Raw genomic sequence first — 24,376 nt, forward strand, 5'->3', positions numbered from 1 at the left:
AATATGCTGAACTAGGCAGAAAGTGGCAAGAAAATAATCCTGTTACTAGGAAGTAACAGGATTGAGGCACCACATTTTTTTTTTTATATTCTATAGCGTCATTTCACAACACATATCCTGAAAGGTTCATTTGCATCTGGTCTGTTTGTCCTGGGCAATTTAAGTAGGCTTTAGGGAACAATAGGGAGCAAGCCAGGAAACAGCTTTCTTCCATTTTTCCTTCCTCTACTCTTGTAGATTTTCTGCCCTGACTTCCCTCAGAAATGGACTGTGATCAGAATGTGTAACTCCACAAATAGTTTTCTTTTCAAAATGTTTTCTGTTATTTTGTTCATAAAAACAACAGAAAGGAAACTAGAACAAATTTATAATAGCTCTCAGTTAAATCCTGAAGTATGTCAAAATTAAAACTCAAGTAAAATAAGGGAAAATAATATAAAAATTTGCACAACTCCTTAGCCAGCATCAACAATTAAAAAAACAATAACAACTTTGTTGCCTTTACCTTGACTGTGATATTGTATATTAATTTAAGATATATTCTCCATCTGTGCATACTTCCTTCAGTATGTGCTTCAAATGAATAGAAACTTAACATAGTCTAGATTTGTACACTGAAAAATCAATAACAATGACTGATAATTGCTATCAATGTTTAATCAATGGCAAATTTCTAATGATCACACACATCTAATTTGTCTGTTTTATTTATGTTTTCTAAAGACTTCAGAATGAGAAGGGGAGAAGAGGAGGAGTGAGGAAGACATGATGGGGCATGGAGGTTGAGTTGAGGGAAGAACAGAAGAGACCAAAATAAGAGATAATATTATAAAGGGAGACATTATAGGCTTAAAGAGAAATCAGGTACTAAGGAAATGTCTGGAGAGCTACAAAGATGACACCAACTAACAATGGAAGGAATAGAGGAGAGGCTACCTTAAATGCCCTCTCCTGTTAATGAGATTGATGACTAATTCATATGCCATCTTATAGCCTTCCTCCAGCAGCTGGTGGAAGTAGAAGCAGACACCCACCTAGAACTGAACTGAAATCCAGATACAGAGAAGGAGGACTGATAAGCAAAGTGTTCCAGACCAGGCTGGTGAAACCCACAAAAATGGCTCACCTGAACAAGGGGAAGCTCTTGGTCCCCAGAATGATCCTGGGAAACCAGCATGGGACTGATCCAGACCCCCTGAATGTGGGTGTCAGTGGGGAGACCTTGGAAATCTATGGGGCCTTTTGTAGTAGATCAGTACTTATCCCTAGCTTAGGAATGGACTTTGGGAGCACATCCCACATGGAGGGATACTTCCTGAGTCTAGACACAAGGGGGTTGGCCTAGGCCCTATCCCAAAGAATATGACAAAAATTGAAGACCCCTATGGAAGGCCTCACCCTCCCTGGGGAGCAGAAACGGTATGGGATAGGTAGGCTGTTAGTTGGGGGGGGGGTGCAGGGGAGGAGAGGTGGAAGAGGGACCTGGGTTTGACATGTAAAATAACCTACTTTCTAATTAAAATTTAAAAAGAAAAATACTTGTTACCTAGTTGTATTTTTTTTTTTAAATTCTCGCTGGTTTTCCCCCACTTTCTTAATTCTTTAGTGCTAGTTATGCACTGTGCTCTCAGTCCTTAAGAAACTCACAGAGAGCAAAATATCTTGGGCCATTATTTAGCTTTTATTGTAATTGAGAATGTGTTTATAAGCAAGAAGTACAATTAAAACTTACAAAATAGTTATAGAGAAAATGCTGCAGGGATCAAAGGAGGTGACGAGAGCCTGTGGGGGAAATTCACAGAAATGGTGTCCTTTATGTTGTGCTTTGAGGATGAGAATGCATGCTCCATGCTAGTGCCAGGTACCTGTGATGGATTTGCAGTGATATTCTAGACAAAACCAAAATTTGAATTAAAACATGGGATAGAAAATGAAAATACCCTTTCTGCTTGTGCTTTCTGATATATGATAGAGGATGTAAAATACAAAATCCCTTTGGGGTCAGACTAATGAAGGCATTAAAGGATTTTGTCTTCATCCTACAAGTATGGACATTCAGACTCGTCAAATAATTTGGACTATATCATTATGCTCAAAACTCTATTTTACTAAAATGAATGTGGAGAAAATAGTGATGATAAATTGGCAGACAAAAAAAAAAAAAAAAGATTTCAGTAGGTCCAGTTTTTGTACTTGGCTGAAATAATACTTATTTGTCCTAGATTTACTATCCTTCTGTGTTTTTCATGACATGGAGCTCATCCCCATGAGGAATATAACCTTGCAATAATGTAAAACATTTGTTCTTAAAGTCCATGTTAAAACCCATTTCTTCAATACAATATTTCAGAGTCCTCAAGTCATCATTTAGATTTACTGTTCTCTTTTCAAACGTTTATTTTATGAAAGCAATCTAACTGTGTACTGCAGATGTAGTCAATTGGTAGAGAGCCTTTCCAGCATGAAGAAGACCTTGGGTTCAATCCCCAGCACCTCATTCAATGCAGGATCAATGTATAAAATATGAAAAAACTCAAAAGACTAAACACTAAGGAAAGAAACTATCCACTTCAAAATGAGTGTGGAATTGACGAGAGAGTACTCAAAAGGAGAAACACAAGTGACTAAGCCTGGCCACCAAGATATTTGAAATCAAATTTATTTTCAGATATCATCTAACCCCAGTCAGAATGGCTATGATTAAAAAACAAACAGTACTCTGGCAAGAGGGCTATCCTCAGATCTTCACTTCTCCTTCCTCTCTTTAAAATCCAGTCCTGCATTCTCATGCCCACTTCTGCCTCAGACCAAGAGAGAATTCTAGGCATTGAAGACAGGAGAGAAAAAGTGAATATCTTGGTCAAAGGACGTATTAAACAACAACAACAACAACAACAACACTCCTTACTGTCTCAAAACATTCAGGAAATCTGGGACAATATGAAAATGCAAATCAAAGAATTATAGGAATAGAGGAAGAAGAAAAAACCCAGGTCAACATCATAGAAAATATTTTCAACAAAATTATAGAAGAAAATTTTCTTACCCTAAAAAAGAAGAATTATATCAAGGTACAACAAGCATATAGAATATCAAATAGAATGGAGCAAAAATACCCCGCAGCACATAATAATCAAAACATTAAATGTATAGAACAAAGAAATAATGTTAAAGGTGGCAAGGGAAAAAGAAACATATAAATGCAGATCTATTAGGATAACACCCAAGTTCTGAATGGCAACTCTAAAATCCTGAGGGACCTGGAAAGATGTTTCTTATAGACTCTAAGTGATCACTAAAGCCAGCCCAGACTAGTACACCTAGCTAAACTTTCTATCACAGTAGAAGAAGTAAATTTACAATGAAACCTAATTTAAAAGCATCTATCTCCAAAACCAGCCCTACAGAAGGTACTAGAAGGAAAATTTTAGCCCAAGGAGGTTAAACACAGCCAAGAAAACACAAGGAATAAGTAATTCCTGAACAGTATATCAGAAGTGGGGAAACACACACACACACACACACACACACACACACACACACACACACACAGAGAGAGAGAGAGAGAGAGAGAGAGAGAGAGAGAGAGAGAGAGACATTCACACATCTCTACTCCACCATCACTATCACCACCACCACTAAAACAATAGCAAGAACAACAAAATAACAGTAATAAATAAACATTGCTTATTGCTAACCTCTCAACATCAATGGTTTCAATTCTCCAGTAAAAAGACACAGACTAACAGAATACATGCAAAACAAGGATCTATTATTTGATTGCATCCAAGAAACATTCATTAACTTCAAGGAGATATCACCTATGGGTAAAGGCTTGAAAACAATAGTCCAAGCAAATGGACTCAAGAGGCAAGCTGGTGTAGCCATTTTAATATTTAACAAGATAGACTTCATACCAAAGGTAATCAGAACAGATGGGGAAGGACACTACCTACTCATCAATGGAAAGAAACTCCTAGTGGACATTCCCATTCTTAAGATTTATGCACCAAACAAAAGGGCACCCAAGTTCATAACAGGAATACTACTACAGCTTAAATTATATACTGACTCTAAAACACTAATACTGAAAGACTTCAGTATCTCACCTTTGCCAAAAACTTGACAGAGAAATGCTGGAGCTAACTGATGCTACAAACCAAATGTACCTATCAGGTATTTATAGAACATTTTACCCAAAGACAAAAGAATATGCTTCTGAGAAGTTCATGGAACTTTCCCTAAATTGGCTACATTTTTGACACAAAATAAGTCTTAACAGATACAATAAAATTGAGGTAACACCCACATCATATCTGACCACCAATTATTAAAGTTGAATATCAACAACAGACACCAAACAAACTCATGGAATCGGAATACCTCTCTAATGAGTGAAAAATGGATTAGGACAGAATTAAAGACTTTTTATAATTGAATAAAAATGAATTCACAGCATACACAAACTTATGGAACACAATGAAGATGTTTGTCCAGTTATAATGTGTTAGGTTTTTTTTTCTAGACAGTGTTTCTCTGTATTGCTTTGGAGCCTATCCTGGGACTTGCTCTGTAGACCAGGCTGGCCTCAAACTCACAGAGATCCCCCTGCCTCTGCCTCTTGAGTGCTGGAATTAAAGGTGTGAGCCACCAATGCCCAGCTAGTTTTCTTTATCATATATATATATATATATATATATATATATATATATATAATATATATATATATCTTTGTTGGTATCAAGTCTGGTTTCTATTTATGTATTTTTCCATTTTTAAAATTTCATTTATATTCCAACCACAACCCCCCCCCCTTGTCCCATCTCGCCCAGGGTACTCCTCCTCACAGGCAAGGGATTCCATGAGGAATCAACCTAGTCTGGCTCATTAGGTTGTGGCAGGACCTGGTCTCTCTCCCATGCATTGAGACTGAACATGCCAACCCACCATAGTGAATGGGCTAGAAGTTTGTTTTCTAATGAGACAGAAAGGGAGTGGATGGGTGAGGCAGGGGAGGAGGGGAGGCAGAGGGGTCTGGGATTGACATTCAAAATAATCTTGTTTCTAATTTAAATAAAAAATGGAGAGAAAGAAAAAGTTCAAAACAAGAAAGGAAGTGGATTTGTATGGGACATGGGGGAAGGAGATATTACGAGGTGTAGAGGGAAGGGAAACTGTAATCAGGATATAGTATGTTAGAACACACAACTAATTTCAGTAGAGGTGGGAGAAACAAAATCAAACAATGATAAATTCTGGCCAGGATGTGAGATAATGGAAATACTTATTCCTGGTTGGTGGAGTGCAAACTGGTCCAGCCATTATGGAAATCATTGTGGGAGGATTTTCAAACAAACTCTTCCCAAGTGTCTGTTTCATTTGTATGAAAATATGTGTCTGGAAGGTGTGTCTTTTGATTCTGAATGCCAGTGTTTGTATGTATGCAGGTTATTATTGTTTAGAAAACCATTGTTTACTAAGGTTGTTTTTTCAGCTTTGAGATCTTTTTATTTCCAATCTCTTTCAAGAATATTGAATGCTGTTCTTTGTTGTTGCTAATAATGAATGACTGAAAAGAACACTGACAAAAAGGGATTGCTTGCCTGTGCTTCCAATCACATCTCCCGTCTCAACTTGTTCAAGGCACACATGGGTATTGTGTAGTACTAGGATTTGCTCTGCCCACACAGTGAGTAGAAGCTAATACTGAATTACCTGGAAGATTTCTGTCCTTTGATTTAATTTCCAATTTCAATGCCAGAAAAACAACCCAAACTACATGGCCAGTTTAATTCTCTGTATAATCAGGTTCTCCAAGGAAGAAATGAAAATAGAGTAAGGTATTCAACAAGAAAGTAATTGATTTAGAAAGTCCAGGTTAAGGTACCGGAAAAAGGAGTGTCTGCCTTAGGACATTTATAAATTGATCACAATGACAGCAGCACTTTCTAAAGCCAATAATTAGGTTGTTATAATTGTCCAGTCTCAGATTAACATCTGGAAATTGTTGAGATGATATGTATCTCTGCTTCTTGCTGCTACAGTTTCAAGAGTGCCTCTTTGTGGCATCTGCCACCAATGTGTTTTGCAAGCCTCCTCCTTTCAAATCAGGGAGTATATATAAAGTGCAAATAAGAGTCACTCCTGGGCTCCTGGGGCTCTTGTCTCAACAGCAGTATCCCCAAATCTATCAGTGAAACGCTGGCCAATAAGGATGCTGGCAAGTATTTCTAGAGTTAGCTAATGAGTTCATCTGGCAAAGAGAGTATGTGAAGGTCAACGCAGCCCTGGAAAGAAATCATGAAGTACCCCAAACAAAACGGGGATGTGAGTAATGGAGGCAGTGGGGGGATTTTACAGACTCTTTGGCTCTTGACTCTTAAAACTTCAGGAACCACTACTAAATGAACGAGGCCAGAGGATTTCACACCACAGTCAGTCTTTAGTTTTCCTAGTTAAATTCCTGAATTTCTTTTTGGCTTCTGCCTTTTCTTCAGCATCAAAGTATCAGACAGTCATAGCGTACCTGGTAGCATAGGAGGGTTGAACTTCATATGGGTTCCTACGGTCCGACCAGAAGAATAGGAGTCTGTCAAAAATGGGCTCCATGTCAGCTACAAATGATTTCTCTTCTGGAATTATCTGCAATACCCTTCCATGTAACTTGGCATCCCAATTCTTATTCAGGTAGTAGATACAGGTGATACAGGCCATCACCATTGGGGTTATCCACATGGCAGACATAACCTGTTCCATTTCCTGGATAGCAAGCCACCATTGCCTTGGACCTCTCCTTGACATAGTATTTGCCCAGTGGGCTCCCGTAGTACAGGGCCAGCCTGTCGATCCTGTCGATGACGGACAGGAGGAAGTTGATGGCCTCATTGCCTCTGATCCACGTGATCTGGTCACCCCGCAGGTGCTCAGGTGCCACACCTGCTGGCCACCATCAGGGCCCCGTTGTAGTGCAGCTGCTTGACTCGCTCCAGCACACAGTTGCCCACCACCTCACCTAGGAAGTTGTCCGGGTAGCAGAAGCCGACCTTGTGCAGACAGGGCATGATGGACTCCAAGGCGATCTTCTCCAGATCCAACCTCATAATGTGTCACAGAGGCAGCTTGCACGCAGAGCACACACCAGGGACCCCGATGGTTCATGCACCTAGGGCTTGACCTGAGAGAGTGCAGTCAAGTTGCAGAGAGCCTGGCCCCCAGGTCCCCAAGCCACTTTAGTGCCAGGGGCAGAGAAAGTTGCTCATAACTCTGGGGAAAAGCGAGTCCAGCTCCAAGACTGCCTGGAGCAGTGTGGGGCTCAGCCACTCAGGGCCTGAGTGGCCCAGGGAGAAGTCTGAGGGCACCTTTTGGAGATGCACAGCCACCACCAGAGCAGCCACAGATAGGGGCTGTTTACTAACGTTAAAGACTACGTTTCTTAGTCCTAATGAGCCCAGCCTCTGTTTTTAAAAGTGCCCGCCAGGTCAGCAGGAAGCAGACTCTCAAGTACTTGACCCCCTCTTTTCCTTAACCTGCCACGCCTAACTCCTCGCCTTTTTTAATAAAGAAGGGAGGAATGTTAGCATTCAGGTACACCTAGCCTCACCACTTGGAGACTTGGCACAGTGCATCACTCCTGTGCTCATGGCAAGCAGTACCCCTGCTCTGTACACAGAAGCAGAAGGTCCCTTTCTGGCCTGAGGGTGATGGCATATGCCTTTAATCCCAGCACTCAGGAGGCAGAGGCAGGCTGGTCTCTGTGAGTTTGAGACCAGCCTGGTCTACAAGAGCTAGTTCCAGGACAGCCTCCAAAGCCACAGAGAAACCCTGTCTGGAAAAACAAAACAAAACAAAACAAAACAAACAAACAAAAAAAGAGACAAGCTCTGCTCATTACTGCTCTTGCTTTCCCACTGTTCCTCTGAAAATGCGGACAGGTCTTTGCCTCTCTCTTCCTGACCCCCTCTCCCTCTTTTCCCTCTCACCCTTCCCCTCCCCTACTCCTTTCCCTTCTCTCAACAAAATTTCCCATCTAAACTCTGTCTGCATGCCTTTTGCCCCTCACCTGCCATGCTTTGGTCTCACCCACCAAGGTACCCCTCCTGTATTATTGTAACAGTTCTGTTCTAGTGTGAGTCTCTGGAGCATCCCTTTTCTGTTAGAGCCACACCGGTACTGTGCTCTGTTTCCAGGGACAAAGTGTCACATCCTTCTTCTGACATGAACTTAGTAAGCCATATGTCTGAGTCACAGGTGTGTGTGTGTGTGTGTGTGTGTGTGTGTGTGTGTGTGTGTATACGCGCACACGCGTGTGTCACTCAGTAGTGATCTGTACTCTTCTGAGCCTTAAGAGTGGATAGGGGCCTGAGTCCTAGGTGACACAGTCCCTGAGCTCAGGACCATCACTTCAATGCAGCTCCAAAAATATCTGCCTCAAACAGGTTAAAGTGATGCCGTGACTTCCTGTGGGACACAAACCTGGACCCTTTCCAAATAGCCCTGACTCATACTGAGTCTTACAAAGATCAATTATATTGCACATAAACTCCATACTGACCCCACTCCCAGGAAAGTTTCATGAGAATTTAGTTTCCCTTTTTTTGTGAAATGTACTATCCATTTTCTTTGGTACAAGGAAAACACAGACAAACAAACAAAGAAAATGAAGGGCAAAGCCTTTCTAGTTGCAGGTTCCTCCCCAGTTGTACCAAGGTTTCCATTACTAGAAGAATGATTGAAAATGAGAAGAGAAGAATGTGGTAGACATATGGGGAACTGTAGTAATCCAGCCGATATGATGGTGGCTTTGGCCAGGAAGGCTTTGTCTTGTTTCTCTGGAGTCTCCTCACAAGCTCTCAGAAATCTCACATAGCTTCCTTCATGGACTGTGTTCTCACAGTGTTAATCACATCCACAGAGAAAAAAAACTAAGACAACATGAAAATTATTTCTTAGGGCCTGTGACACCTTTATGTAAGGTGACGATGTCTACTTATGCCAACATATCTCTGTTATTAGTGGCTTTTCCTGGGAGGAGAGAAAGAAATGTCTATTCAGACCACAGAAGGGTACTATGAGAAGGTAAAAAGGAAATTCTACTCATGTCTTGTCTAATAAGTCAGTGAGTTTACTAAGGTTTTATTAGAACATTTTATTGCCCTCTGTTGTTCCCTTCAGGCAGGGAGGCACATGAGAATAGCTTAGCATCCTGGATTTCTATTTGGCTTGGAGTTTACATACACTACTCTTCTGACAGTGCTCTGGGCATCCTAGGACCTTCACCTGCATGTATTATACATGTAAATACCTATTATTATTATTATTATTATTATTATTATTATTAGTTCAAATTAGGAACAAGCTTGCTTCACATGTCAATCCCTTCTCCCTCTCCTCCCCCTCCCCCAATCCATCACCAGACTCCTCACCCCTCCCCCCTCTGCTCCCCATGGATGGTAGAGCCCTCCATGGGGGCTCCCCAAATTCCACAACATCATCCTGGGCCCAGCTGTAGGGGAAGCTGTAGCCACACCTTCTTAGGGGCTGGCTACAGCTTCCCCTACAATTCCCCTTTTAGTCTAAAAAGCAAAGGACACTACATGGGTAGATACTTAAGAAAAAAAGGTAGCTATAACCATCAAATAGAATAAATGTGCCATACTGTAAACTTTACAGATGTCTCTCAAAAAACTCTATTTCTCTTTATTTCCTAGTTCCTATTCAATTAAACCAATGCTGGATTTAGAGGTGGATTTGGCTTTCCTCCTCTAAAATCCAAACACGTTATTTAATTAAACTTTAGTGTTTCTGTGTTGTATCAAGATGCCAATTGATGTAATACAAAATAAAAGAAGAATTTAGGGACTGTCTTTGTCTTTTCTTGGATCTTTCTCTCAAGATGTACACCCTCTCATAATTGTTATGCTCTCATGGTTGCATTCCCCAGCATATGTAAATACACAAGCAAACATTTCTCTGCTAACTGTTTATGTTTGAGTCCCACACAGCCAATGAAGACCTGCCTAACAGCAATCCCTGGACACCCTAGAAAGAAAATGAGCCACACCTCTTCAACTGCACTGGATCCAACTTGCTCCATTTCAATGGACACTCCGGCGAGAGGTTCGGGTACTGACTTCAATCAAGTTGAGGATTTCAAGCGAGATCTTCAATCAAATAAATCCCATCTAACATGGACTGGATACAATTCATTCAAGACTTTCACTATACTAACATTTTCTTCCTACAGGACCCCACATGACTATCATCGTCCCATTTCAACAGAAAGTAACTCGGAGGATGCTACGCCCGCTTTCCCCATTGTTATCACTTAGGATAGTGTATATACCTAGTTAGGGATAGCTTCCTATTGTTTTTGGTTGGGATTGGAACGAGGTGTTTAGGCTTAGATACCTCTTTCAGATGACTTTAGGGTTCAGTTAAAATAGATAGTTAGGATGTGACATAAACAGATTGTTATATCTTCTTATATTTTACCTTTATAATTGTTCATTTTGGATAAGATTTAATCCTCTTTTAGACTAAAAGGGGAATTGAAGGGGAAGCTGTAGCCACGCCTACTTAGGGGCTGGCTACAGGTGTGCCTGACCACGCTTATGAGGGCATGGTCAGAGTGACGTAGTGTGACTGCGTTTGCACTTTCGGTTTCTCTTTGCTTCTTGCTGTACAGGCTACTGCCACGCCATCTGGCTAGGTCGCTCTGTAAGTAAGGCTTTTCCCTATTAAATACCCTTATATTTCTATCTGACTCCGTATTGGTAATTTCCCACTATACCCAGCCTAGGCCCATGTGTCCAGGCCAAGAGAGCATCCCTTCATGGGGGATGGACTTTCAAAGTCACTTCTTACACGAGGGAAAAATACTGATCAATTACCAGAGGCCCCCTAGAGTGCTGAGACCTCCTCCTTGTTTATACCATTGTTCAGGGATCTGGATCAGTCCCATGCTGGCCTCCCAGACATCAGTCTGGGGTCCATATGCTCCCCCTTGCTCAGGTCAGCTGTTTCTGTGGGATTCACCAGCCTGGTCCAGACCCCTTTGATCTTCATTCCTCCCTCTCTGCAACTGAGTTCCAGAGTTCAGTTCAGTGTATAGCTGTGGGTGTCTGACTCTGCTTCCATCAACCACTGGAAGAGGGATGTAGGATGGCATATAAGGTAGTCATCAGTCTCATATATGGGAAGGGCATTTAGGGTATCCTCTTGAAAGACCCCCAAAGAGGTACTTTCGTAGGAGGAGACCCCTGTACTCAGGAACCAACGAGACCACGATCTTGGATGCAAAACCGCAAGAGGCTTTATTTAGGAGACGGGTACCCGGACGACTTAGCTTTTCTGAGGCCAAGCGCCCCGAGCCAAGGGAGAGGTGCCTTTTTATAGAAAAAAAACGCAAGTGAGGAACAGGGATTCTATTGGATGGTTCAAATGAGGCACAGAGCCATTCCAGATCAGCATATTCTCAAGGTCTGGTGTCTGGTACAACAGACTTGATTCCTCCCTCCGCGCCCAGGTGGCTGACCTTGGGACGAAGGTTCCCCATCGGGGGGCGTGGGGGCAGGGGTGCCCTTTCCCCGCTCGGCCCCAGCCCCGGGGCGCGGTGCCAGGCGGGTGGGCCTGGGTCGCGGCCCCGCCTGGGTGAACCGGCTTGCTTGGGAGGGAAGACGGCAGCCGGGCGTGCGCGGCGGGGGAAGTGGCAGGGACAGCGGGATGAGGGGGAAGCAGGGCGGCTCCGCGGCAGCTCGCAGCTCCCGGACAAGCAGCATCGCCCGCGCTGCACTCTCCAGCCCCCATCCTTCCCAGCCCATCCCGGCTGCTCCAGAGAGAACACCCAGCATCGGCATAGGCGGGGGGAGACAGAGAGGCAGCGGGCCTTTTACTCTCAACCATTGCCTGGATTGTCAGTTGGTGTCATCCTTGTAGATCTCTGGAAATCTCCCTAGTGCCAGATGTCTCCTCGTGCTTATAATGGCTCCCTCTATTATGGTATCTCTCATCCTGCTCTCCTCTATTCTTCCCCTGACTCAACCTTTCTGCTCCTCCATTTCCTCCTCTCCCCTCCTCTTCTCCCCCTCACATTCTGCCAGCTCCCTCTCCCTTACCCTCATGCTCCTAATTTGCTCAAGAGATGCTGCCCCTTCCCATTCTCCAGGGTCCATGCATTTTTCTCTTAGAGTCCTTCTTGGTTTCTAGCTCCTTTGGTGAAGAGGATTATAGGCTAGAAATCCTTTGCTCTATGTCTAAAATTCATATGTGAGTGAGTACATACCATGTTTGTCTTTTTGTGATTGGGTTACCTAACTCAGGATGGTTTCTTCTAGTTCCATCCATTTGCCTATGAATTTCAAGATTCCATTGCTTTTTTTCCCACTGAGTAGTACTCCATTGTGTAAATGTACCACATTTTATCTATCCATTCTTCAGTTGAGGGGCATATAGGTTGCTTCCAGGTTCTGGCTATTACAAACAATGCAGCTATGAACATGGAAATACCCCATTTTAAGACTGTATCCACAATCTGAGGGCATTACCAGTTGGGCTGTGTTTACTCCCCACTACACACAATGGATAGGATTCTCTGTCCTAACAACCCACCATGATCTACCCCTTTGTGTCTAGTTTCTATTCAGGTATGTCTAGGTATGAGATTGAGGGGACAAATCACATGGACAGCCTCCCTTCCTTCATATCTAAGCATCCATTGTAAGGACAAGTCAACTAGTCCTCCTTAACTCATCTATTGTTCTTTTGGCCCCTGTTCAAGGCTTCAATTGTATTGTATGATATTTAATGGGGAGACACAGATGAACACTTATTCACCCCATCTAGTCACCCAGATACATACCAAAGAAACATCTTTCTAGTCTACTTTTCCATGAGTGAGTTTATTAGAGTAACATTGACCAATCAGAGCTGCTTCATCCCTGAAAAGTTCACCCCAGCAAGGCAATGATTCTCCACTCCTGCAGTCATGGAGTGCCACTCATGATTTACAGGCACCTTGGCTGCTCTGAAACCCAATTCCTGCAGAATGCTTTTTGCCCATATAATCTTGAGTAGAGGTTCATGAGCTTGTTATGTTCTTGTACTTTCTAAGACTTGTGATATTTATTTACTTCCTGAGTCTTATTTTACTTTTTGGGGTGTACATGTTTGCATGTGTGGGGGCATGTCAGGCTTATGTTGGGTCTCCTCCCCAGTTAGTTTCTACATTTTTCACCAAGCCAAGTTCTCTCACTGCATCCCAAGCTTGCAGATCTTCAGTCTAGGAATCCAGCTTGCTCCATTCTTCCACTGTTTCTACTTCTGAGTGTGGAAGTACAAGGTGGCTGCTACACCCACACAGCATTTATGATGGTTCTAGAAAGTGAACTCTGGTCCTCACATATGCATGGCAAGTACCTCCTACTTCCTGAGTTTTCATTAGAATGTTTTCATTAGGGGGAAATTGATAGAAAACCTTATTGATATCTTTTGTGTGTGTGCTTGCTCATGTCTGGGTGTCATACATGAGCATGTGTTCATTCATATGTGTGTGTGTGTTAAAGTGTGCAGGTAGGGTGGAAAGAAAGAGAGGGAGGCAGAGTGGTGAAGAGGGATTTGGGTTGTCTGACTTTGACATATTAAGAATCATGATTCCTGATATTTAGGTTTTCCCACGGTGGAGGTGCATTGGCTAGTATTAAGAAAATATACAGAGGGGGAAATTTATCTACTGATTCCTGGCATTAACCCTTTGATGTTCATGTTCAGTAGCTATGTCTGAAGTGAGTTTGAACTAATTTTTTGAATATGTCTTTCTAAGGAGGATTTTGGCATCTTCAGCCACAGTGTCAAGAAAGATATGATGGAAGTAAAAGGTTTTCCTAAAGTAAAGTCCTGTAGCAAGGACCCCACCATTAACTGAGGCAAATTTTTCCAAATATTTCAAAAATGTTTCTCCAAATGTCTCTTCTTTCTTAGTTTCCAGCAAACAAGGAGATTTAATGATTTTTTTCAGTTGTTCAACAGACACTTTGGAATCCTTTGCCATGTATCCCAGGGATTCATCATCCACTCCGAAGAGGACTCGATAGCGGTTTAAACTTGCCTTCAGGTGTTTCATATCATCCTTGAGGATTCCCACTGCTGGAGCATTTGCCAAAAGTCCAGTCTTGAAGGCCTCCAACCAGATAGTCTGCTGCATAGACTCGTGCTTTCCATCAATTGCTGCCTCTGTAATATTAGACATGGAAAGCCTAAAACTGTGGCGCTTCTGAGTAGGAAGTTCCTTTATCAGGGTGTCCATGAGGACTGGGAAATCATAGTCAGATAAAGAATAGCTAGAAATCAAGAAAATCTGTGGTGAATCTATGTTATTCTCCCTAAATGTGTCCACACAATAGCTTCGGATATTCTCCAGTATCCTTTTTCTGTTAAATGTACGTGGTTTTGTTTTCTTTTCATTGTCTATATCCATGTCCACCTTGGTTCTCACAAAGTAATAATTCTTTTTCATGAATCTGATTGCTTTGGAAAGGTCTAGTTCAAGTTTTGTAAAACGCGTGGCAGAAACAATAATGAAGAAGTCATACTTTTGGAATTCTACTTTCTCCAGATAATCTTTTGGTGGAAATTTCATAGTTCCAATGCCAGGCAGGTCCCACAAAGTTAAAGTCTTAATTTTGGGGTGTTTGTATGAAGTTATCTTCATGGTTGTCTCTACTACCCCAACTTCAGCTGCACCTTTGTCTTCTGGTCTAAGACCCCTCAGGGCATTGATGAAGCTGGACTTCCCTCCACCAGACTCTCCAGTCACAGCAACATTTATTGTGGCACTATCAATATTTTTTAATTCATCACTGATTACAGAGTTTGCCCCAAGAATGTTTCCTTTTTTCAGATGAAATTCTATTAAACGGGCAGTTTCCTGAGAAATGATTGTGTTTTCTCTCTTAATCTTCTTAAAATATGCAGTGAAGCTGGACTCCAAATCTCCAAGGCCTTCATCCTTAGTTATATCAGAGAATAACTGACCCATGGCTGTGTTGAAAAAGAGCTCTGAAAGAAAGAAGAGAGAGTGAGTTGTAAGAGATTGTAGATGTCTTTGTGCTTAGCACCATGTTCTCTATGTTGCAGCATTAGTTATGTTGTGATGTTAACTAGTTCTCATGTATTTGTGCTTTCTGCTTTGGTCAACTAGATCAGGTTATAGTCCTTCTGGAGGAGAAAACCATATTTGAGGAACTGCCTCCATCAGATTGGACTAGGGGGATGCCTATGGGGCATTTTCTGTATTGAGTATTGATGTGGGAGGTCCCAGCCCACTGTGGATGGCACCCCCTTGGCAGCTGATCGTGGGTAATTAAGAAGGATTAATGAACTGTAGTTGGACATTTTTGTCGGCTTACCAGCTCCCCAAGTATAACATGGAGACATATTATTAACTGGAAGATCAGGTGATAGCTCAGGCTTGTTTCTTACTAGCTTTTATAACTTAAGTTAATGCATATTTTTTATCTACATTCTTTTATATTTAATTTTATTTTTAAATTTTATCACTTTTTATTTAATTTTTTTCCATTTACATATTAACCCCAGTTCTCCCTCCCCTTTTCCTGTGCCCCCCCCACCTTTCCCCTTCCTGTTCCCATCCACTTCTCAGAGGGAGTAAGGCCTCCCTTGGGTAGTCAACAAGTTTGGCATACCAAGTTGAGATGGGACCAAGCCCTTCCCCCTGTGTCAAGGCTGAGCAAGGTACTCCACCATAGTTAATGGGCTCAAAAAAGACAGTTCATGCACCTGGGATAGGTCCTGGTCCCATTGCCAGGACACTCCCCAAAAGATTAAGCCATATAACTGTCACCCACATTCAGGGGACTTAGTTCAGTCCCCTGTAGATTCCCCAGCTATCAGTCATAGTCCGTGAGCTCCCACTAGCTTGGGTCAGCTGTCTCTGGTTTTCCCCATCATGATACTGACATCCCCTTTTTAATATGATCCCTCTTCCTCTCCTCAGCGGAACTCCAGGAGCTTGACTGTGAGTCATTGCATCTGCTTCCATCAGGTACTGGATATAGGTTCTACAAGGACAATTAGGGTAGTCACTAATCTGATTAAAGGGAAAGACCAGTTAAGACACCCTTTCCTCTACTGCTAGTAGTCTTAGCTGGGGTCATCTTTGTGAATTCCTTGGAATTTCTCTAGCACCACGTTTGTTTCTTGATAACCCCTTAATGGTCCCCTCTATCTTACATTGCTCTCCCCCTCTATCCTTCCCTCAACTCTGCCTTCTTGGTCCCTCATGTTCCCATCCTCTATCCCTTCCCTTCACCACACTCCCAGATTACCCTCCATGTGTGTCCCATTTAGGGTTCCCCTTTGTTACTTAGCTCCTTTGGGGTTGTGAATTGTAGCCTGTTATCCTTTGCTTCAGGTCTAATATCCACTTATGAGTACATACTGTGTTTTTCTTTTTGGGTTTGGGTTACCTCACTCGGGATGGTTTCTTCTAGTTCCATCCATTTGCTGGTATCTTTTGAGATACCATTTTTTTTTTTATTTTTTACCACTGAGTAATACTCCAATTTGTGTAAATGTACCACATATTCTTTATCCATTCTTCCATTGATTGACATCTAAGTTGTTTCCAGGTTCTGTCTTTTATAAATAAGGCTGCTATGAACATTGTTGAGCAAACATCCTTGTGATATGATTGTGCATCCTTTGGGTATATGGCCAAGAGTTGTATTGTTGGGTCTTGAGGTGGATTGATACCCAATTTTCTGCTAAACTGCCATGTTGATTTCCCAAGTGGCTGTATGAGTTTGCACTAGCACCCTCAATGGGGGAGTTTCCCCCTTACTCCACACATCTCTAGCATAAGCTGTCATCAGTGTTTTTTATTTTAGCTTTTCTGATAGGTGTAAGATGGTATGTCAGGGGTCGTTTTGATTTGCATTTCTCTGATGGCTAAGGATGCTGAGCAATTACTTAAATGTCTTTCAGTCATTTGAGTTTCTTTTGTTGAGAATTCTCTTTCAGATCTGTACCCCATTTTAAAATTGGGTTGTTTGGTTTCTTGAGTTCTTCATACATTTTGGAGGTCAACCCTTTGTCAGATGTGGGGTTGGTGACAATCTTTTCCCATTCTGTAGGCTGCAGTTTTGTCTTTTTGACCATATTCTTGGCCTTACAAAAACATCTCAATTCCAGGAGGTCCCATTTATTTATTGCTGCTCTCAGTGTCTGTGCTTCTGGTGTTATATTTAGGAGGTGGTCTCCTGTGTCCATGCATTCAAGGTTGCTTACCAATTTCTCTTCTATCAGGCTCAGTGTGGCTGGATTTATGTAGATGTCCTTGAACCACTTGGACTTGAGTTTTTTGCATGGGGATAGATATGGATCTGTTTGCATTCTTCTACATGTTGACATCCAGTTATGCCAGCACTATTTGTTGGACATGCTTTCTCTTTTCCATTGCACAATTTTGGCTTCTTTGTCAAAAATCTGGTGTTCATAGGTATCTGGGTTACTATCAGGGTCTTCAGTTTGAATCCATTAATCCACATGTCAGTTTTTATGATAATACCAAGCTGTTTTTTTTTTTCTACAGCTCTTTAGTTGAGCTTGAAGTAATGTTTCTATGATTTCTTTCTGAGCCCTTTTATCATCTGTAAATAGTAGAGCTATTGATTTTTTTGAGTTAATCTTGTATCCTGCCACATTGCTGAAGGTGTTTATCAGCTGTAGGAGTTCCCTGGTAGAAATTTTTGGGTCACTTATGTATATTATCATATCATATGCAAATAGTGAAAGTTTGACTTTTCCCCTCCAATTTGTATCCCCTTGATGTCCTTTTGTTGTCTCATTGCTCTAGCTAGAACTTTGAGTACTATATTGAATATATATGGAGAGAGTGGAAACCTTGTCTTGTGCCTGATTTTAGTGTCATAACTTTGAGTTTCTCTCCATTTATTTTGAAGTTGGCTGTTGGTTTGCTGTATATTGCTTTTATTATGTTTAGATATGTTCCTTGTATCCCTGAACTCTCCAAGACCTTTATAATGAAGGGATGTTGGATTTTGTCAAAGAATTTTCAGCATCTAATTAGATGATCATGCAGCTTTTACCTTTCAGTAAAAAACCTTTTAAACCTTTGTTTATATGGTGCATTACATTGACAGATTTTCATATTTTGAACTATTCCTGCATCTGTGGCATGAAGCCTACTTAATCATGTTGGATGATTTTTTTATGTGTTCTTGGATTTATTTTGCCAATATTTTTGTGTCAGTGTTTATCAAAGAGATTGGTCTGTAATTCTCTTTCTTAATTGCATACCTGTGTGGTTTGGGTAAAGATTTTTGGTGATATCCCTTCTGTGTCTGTTGTGTGAAATAATTTGAGGAGTATTGGTATTAGTTCTTCTTTGAAATTCTGGTAGAATTCTGCACTAAAACCATCTGGTTCTGGGCTCTTTTATGTTGGGAAATTTTTGATGACTGTTTCTATTTCATTGGGGGGTGTAGGTTTATTTAAATTGTTTATCTGTTCTTGATTTAATTTTGGTATGGGGTACCTATCCAGAAAATCATCCATTTCTTTTAAATTTTTGAATTTTGTGGAAAACAGATTTTCAAAGTATGACCTGGTGATTCTCTGGATTTTCTCAGTGTCTGTTGTTATGTCTCCATTTTCATTTCTGATTTGGTTAATTTGGATATTCTCTCTCTTCATTTTGGTTATTTTGATAAGGATTTGTCTATCTTGTTGTTTTTCTTGGAGAATCAGCTCTTTGTTTCATTGATTCTTTGTACTGTTCTCTTTGTTTCTAATTTATTGATTTCATCCCTGTGGACTCCTCCTGGGTGATTTTGCTTCTTTTCATTGTAGAGCTTCTGGGTGTGGTGTTAAGTCACTAGTGTGAGATTCTCCATGTTCTTTATGTAGGCACTTAGTGCTATGAACTTTGCTCTTAGCACTGCTTACATAGTATCCCATAAGTTTGGGTATATTGTGCTTTCATTTTTGTTGAATTCTGGGAAGCATTTAATTTCTTTCTTTAATTCTTCCCTGACACAGTGATGAGAGTTGAGCATTGTTCAATTTCCATGAGTTTGTAGGCTTCCTGTGATTAGTGTTGTTGTTGAATTCTAGCTTAAAGCCATGGTGATGTGAAAAGATACAGGGGGTTATTCCATGTTTTTGTTATCTGTTGAGGTTTGTTTTGTTGCCAAGTATATGGTCAATTTTAGAAAAAGTTCCATAAGGTGCAGAGAAGAAGGTATATTCTTTTGTGTTTGGGTGGAATGTTCTGTAGATGTTTGTTTAATCCATTTGAGTTATAACATCTGTTAGTTCCATTATTTCTGTTAAGTTTCTGACTGCCAGACATGTCCAGTGATGAAAGTGGGGTGCTGAAGTCCCCCACTATTAGTATTTGGGTTTTGATGTATGATTTAAGCTTTAGTATTGTTTCTGTTACACATGTGGGTGCCCTTGTATTTAGTGCATAGATGTTTAGAATTGAGACTTTATCTCAGTGGATTTTCCCTGTGATGAATATGAAATGTCTTTCTCCATGTCTTTTTATTAATTTTAGTTTGAAGACTATTTGTTAGATATTAGGATAGCTAACCTTGATTGTTTCCCAACCTTTTATTCTGAGGCAATGTCTATCTTGAGGTTGAGGTGTGTTTTTGTATGAAGCAGAAGGATGGGTTCTGTTTTTGTTTCCATTCTCTTAGCCTATATCTTTTTATAGGTGAATCAAGACTATTTATAGGTGAATCAAGACTATTGATATTAAAGAGATATTAATGACCAGTGGTTGTTAATTCCTGTTATATCTGGGTTTGTTGTTGGCTGTGGTAGTGTTTGTATGCTTCCCTTCTTTGGTTATTTATTGCTTGTGTTTTCATGGGTGTAGCAAACCTTTTTGAGTTGGAGTTTTCCTTTTAGTTCTTTCTGTGGGGCTGGATTTGTGGATTTGTTTAAATCTGCTTTTGTCATGGAATATTTCATTTTCTCAATCTATGGTGATTGAAAGCTTTGCTGTGTATAGTAATTGGGACCGGCATCCATGGTCTCTTAGTGTCCACAGAACATTTGTCCAGGGCCTTCTGGCTTTGAGTGTCTTCACTTAGAATTCAGGTGTTATTCTGATGGGTCTGCCTTATTCGTTACATGGCCTTTTTCCTTTGCAGCTCTTAGTATTCTTTCTTCATTTTGTATGTTTAGTGTTTTCATTATTACATTGTGAGGGGACTTTTTTTCTTTGATCCAATCTATTTGGGGTTCTCTAAGCTTCTTGTACATATAGGAATATTCTTCTAACAATATTTTTTAATAATCTTGTTGAATATATTTTCCTGTGTCTTTGAGCTGGAATTTTTCTCCTCCTTGTATCCCTGTTATTTTTAGGTTTGGTCTTTCAATGGTGCCCCAGATTTCCTGAATGTTTTGTGTTAAGGTTTCTTGGTTTTAGCAATTTTTTTTGACTGATGAGTCTATTTCCTCTATTGTATCTTCAACACCTGAGATTTTTGCTTCCATCTGTTACATTCTGTTGGATATGCCTGTATCCTGATTGTTTGCCCAGATTTTCCATTTCCAGATATCCCTGGGTTTGTTTCCTTTATTGACTCTATTTCAATTTTCAAATCTTGGACTCTTTCCTTCTCTTGTATGATTGTTTTTTTCCTTGGTTTTCTTGGCTTTCTTTATGGGATTTATCTATTTCTTCCAACTTTTTGTTTGTATTTTTCTTCATTTCTTTAAAGAATTGTTCATTTCTTCTTAAAGAGCCTCTATCATCATCATAATGTTATTTTAAAGGTCATTTTCTCCTGCCTCTTCTGCGTTGGGATGTTCAGGTCTTGCTGTTGTAGAACCACTGGGTTCTGGTGCTGCCATATTGTTCTTTATGTTGTTGAATATATCCTTACACTGCCATCTACTCATCTCTTCCTCCAGTTGGTGCAGGTTGGGTCTGTGGCTCTGGTAGTCTCTCTTCCTCCAGGAATAGGGAGGGCTTATGGCTTCCTTATTTGTTGATGTAGTGTGGGGATGGTTGGCTGGAAGGTGGGGAGGATGTTGCTGCCCAGTCATTGTGGCTATAGTAAATGGGTTGGGGCATGGCATGTGCCCATGTGGACTAGGTCCTAGAGATCAGGGTTGTCCAGTTGGGAGCTCAGACACTCATTTCTTTCTCCAGGTATAGGTAGGGAGTGTCTGTTTAGCTTTTTATTAAACTAATCAGAAGGTGACTTGCAAACACATATATTCACAGTGAACAAAAAGATTATTTCACAACATTGAACTATGGGGAGCAGCTGGTAAACAGCATTCTTCCATTGTTTCTGCCTCTATTACTGCAGTTTCTACCCTGATTTCCCCAGCGATGTGAGCAGAGTGTGCACACCCAAAAAACTGTTTTCTTTTAAAAACACTTTTGGTTACAGTGTTTATTAAAACAAGAGAAAGGAGATTGAATCAGCCCAAGGACCAAGCGCCCCTGACTCTGCTGAGATTGCTGAGCTACTCCTGCCCCCACACAGTGCAGAATGCATAGAGGTGAGCAGCTTTGGCCCCAGCCTTGGGCCCAACTTCCACCTCCCCACTCTGGGAACTCCCATCCTGAGGTCTGCAGGCAGGCCAACTCTTCCCCTGAGGACCAAGCAACCCAGAGTCTGCTGACATCTCTGCACTAGTCCTGCTCTCACCCACCTGGAGAGTGAGTGCCTAGAACATGCCTGCACCCACCTTGAGATCCATCAGAGTATTGGAGCCAGTTTCACCCATGGGAAGAGAACCTTGGACCCATACACAACAGGAAAGGAAGAGACACCACCAGCACCCACTGGAAGAAGACATGGGAAGACGACAATATAAGAACACATCCAACAACAGGAAAACCAATATGACACCACCAGAGTAAAGGGGCTCTACACCATCAAGACCTGAACATCCCAATACAGATGAAGCAGAAGAGAGCAACCTTAAAAACAGCTTCATTCAGATGATAGAGACCCTATAAGAGGAATCAGAAACTCCTCCAAGGAAATGGAAGAAAAGACAAATCAAATGATGCAAGAAACCAAGGAAAGCCAAGGAAATACAATTAAACAGCTGAAGGAAACAGATCAGGACCTGAAAACTGAAATAGAGACAATAAAGAAAACATGAAATGAGGGAATTCTGGAAGTGGAAAAGCTGAGTAAACAATCAGGAACCACAGATGCAAGCATAACCAACAGAATACAATAGATGGAAGACAGAATCTCAGATGCTGAAGATAAACTAGAGGAAATAAATTCATCAAGCAAAGAAAATCTTAAGTCCAACAAATCCTTAACACAAAATATCCAGGAAATATGGGACACCATGAAAAGACCAAACCTAAGGATAATAGGTATAGAAGAAGGTGAAGAAACCCAACTCAAAGGTGCAGAAAATATATTCAACAAAATCATAGAAGAAAACTTTCCCAACCTAAAGGAAGACATGCTAATGAAAGTACAAGAAGCCTACAGAACACCAAATAGAGTGGACCACAAAAGAAAGTCCCCTTGTCACATAATAATTAAAACACCAAACATACAGAATAAAGAAAGAATATTAAGAGCAGCAAAGGAAAAAGTCCAAGTAACATATAAAGGCAAACCTATCAGAATTACACCAGACTTCTTCATAGAATATCTGAAAGCTAGAAAGACCTGGATAGATATTCTCCCAACTCTAAGAGAACACGGATGCCAGCCCAGACTACTATACCCAGCAAAGATTCCAATCACTATAAATGGAGAAAACAAGATATTCCACGACAAAACCAGATTTAATCAATATGTAGCCACAAATCAAACCCTAAAGAATATGTAATGGAAGGAAAACTCCAACCTAAGGAAATTAACTACACTAAAAAAACATAGGCAATGGATAATCCCACTTTACCAAACCCCAAAAGAAAAAGCAGGGTAAATCCACATACAATACCACTACCAACAACAAATCAAAAACAAACAAGAATAAGCACTCAATGGTACTTAATTTTCCTCAATATTAATGGTCTTAACTCGCCTATAAAAAGACACAGGCTAACAGAGTGGATTCGAGGACAGAATCCATCCTTCTGCTGCATACAAGAAACAGATCTCAATTCAAAGACAGACATTACCTCAGTGTAAAGGGTTGGGATAAGATATTCCAATCAAATGGACCCAAGAAACGAGCTGAGGTAGCCATCCTAATGTCTAACAAATTAGACTTCAAACTAAAATCAATCAAAAGAGATAAAGAAGGTCATTTCATATTCATCACAGGAAAAATCCTTCAGGAAGAACTCTCAATTCTAAACATCTATGCCCCAAATACAAAGAAACCAACAATCATAAAAGAAACATTACTAAAACTCAAATCACAAATAATACCTCACAGAGTTATAGTGGGAGACTTCAACACTCCACTCTCACCACTAGACAGGACCACCAGACAGAAACTTAACAAACAGACAAAGGAACTAACAGAAGTTATGACCCAATTGGGATTAACAGACATCTATGGAACTTTCCATTCAAACACAAAAGAATATACCTTCTTTTCAGCATCACATGGAACCTTCTCTAAAATCGACCACGTACTCAGAAACATGGCAAACCTCAACAGGTACAAAAAATTGGAATGTGTCTTATCAGACCACTATGCTTTAAAGTTAGAATTCAAAAACAAGACAAATTGCAGAAAACCTACCAACTCATGGGAATTGATCAACACACAATTGCACCATTCCTGGGTCATGGAAGAAATAAAGAAAGAAATTAAAGACTTCCTATAATTCAATGAAAATGAACAACAACATACCCAAACTTATGGGCCACTTTGAAAGCAGTACTAAGAGGAAAGTTCATAGCTCTAAGTGGTCACATGAAGAAAATAGAGAATAGTCACACCAGAGAGTTGACATAACAACTGAAAGCTCTAGAATAAATGGAAGCATATTCACCTCGGAGGAGTAGACACTAGGAAATAATCAAACTGAGGGCAGAAATCAATAAAGTTGAAACAAAGAAAACAATTCAAAGAATCAATGTAACAAATTAAATTCATACAAGAAACACACCTCAACCTCAAGATAGACATTTCTACCAGAATTTCAAAGAAGAAGTAATACCAATACTCCTTAAATTATTTCACACAACAGACACAGAAGGGATATCGCCAAAAATCTCTACCCAAACCACACACCTATGCAACTAAAAGAGAATTACAGACCAATCTATTTGATGAACATTAACACAAAAATATTGGCAAAATAAATCCAAGAACATATAAAAAATCATCCAACATGATCAAGTAAGCTTCATGCCACAGATGCAGGAATAGTTCA

At 40.7% G+C, this 24,376-nt stretch overlaps 2 protein-coding genes and 1 pseudogene across 2 annotated transcripts in view; all 3 read right to left on the bottom strand.

Moving 5' to 3' along the window:
* The window catches only part of LOC100759759 (interferon-inducible GTPase 1-like), a 148,656-nt gene that overhangs the window by 50,724 nt on the left and 73,556 nt on the right, over positions 1 to 24,376 (bottom strand). The window lies entirely within an intron of this gene.
* Positions 6,436 to 11,805, bottom strand: LOC100761212 (annotated as a pseudogene).
* Positions 13,790 to 15,031, bottom strand: LOC100762960 (interferon-inducible GTPase 1). The gene has a single exon (XM_035440137.1). The coding sequence runs from the start codon at positions 15,029 to 15,031 to the stop codon at positions 13,790 to 13,792; it is 1,242 nt and encodes a 413-aa protein (XP_035296028.1).

The sequence above is a fragment of the Cricetulus griseus genome, chromosome 2 (assembly GCF_003668045.3).
Source record: "Cricetulus griseus strain 17A/GY chromosome 2, alternate assembly CriGri-PICRH-1.0, whole genome shotgun sequence".
Lineage (NCBI taxonomy): Eukaryota > Metazoa > Chordata > Mammalia > Rodentia > Cricetidae > Cricetulus > Cricetulus griseus.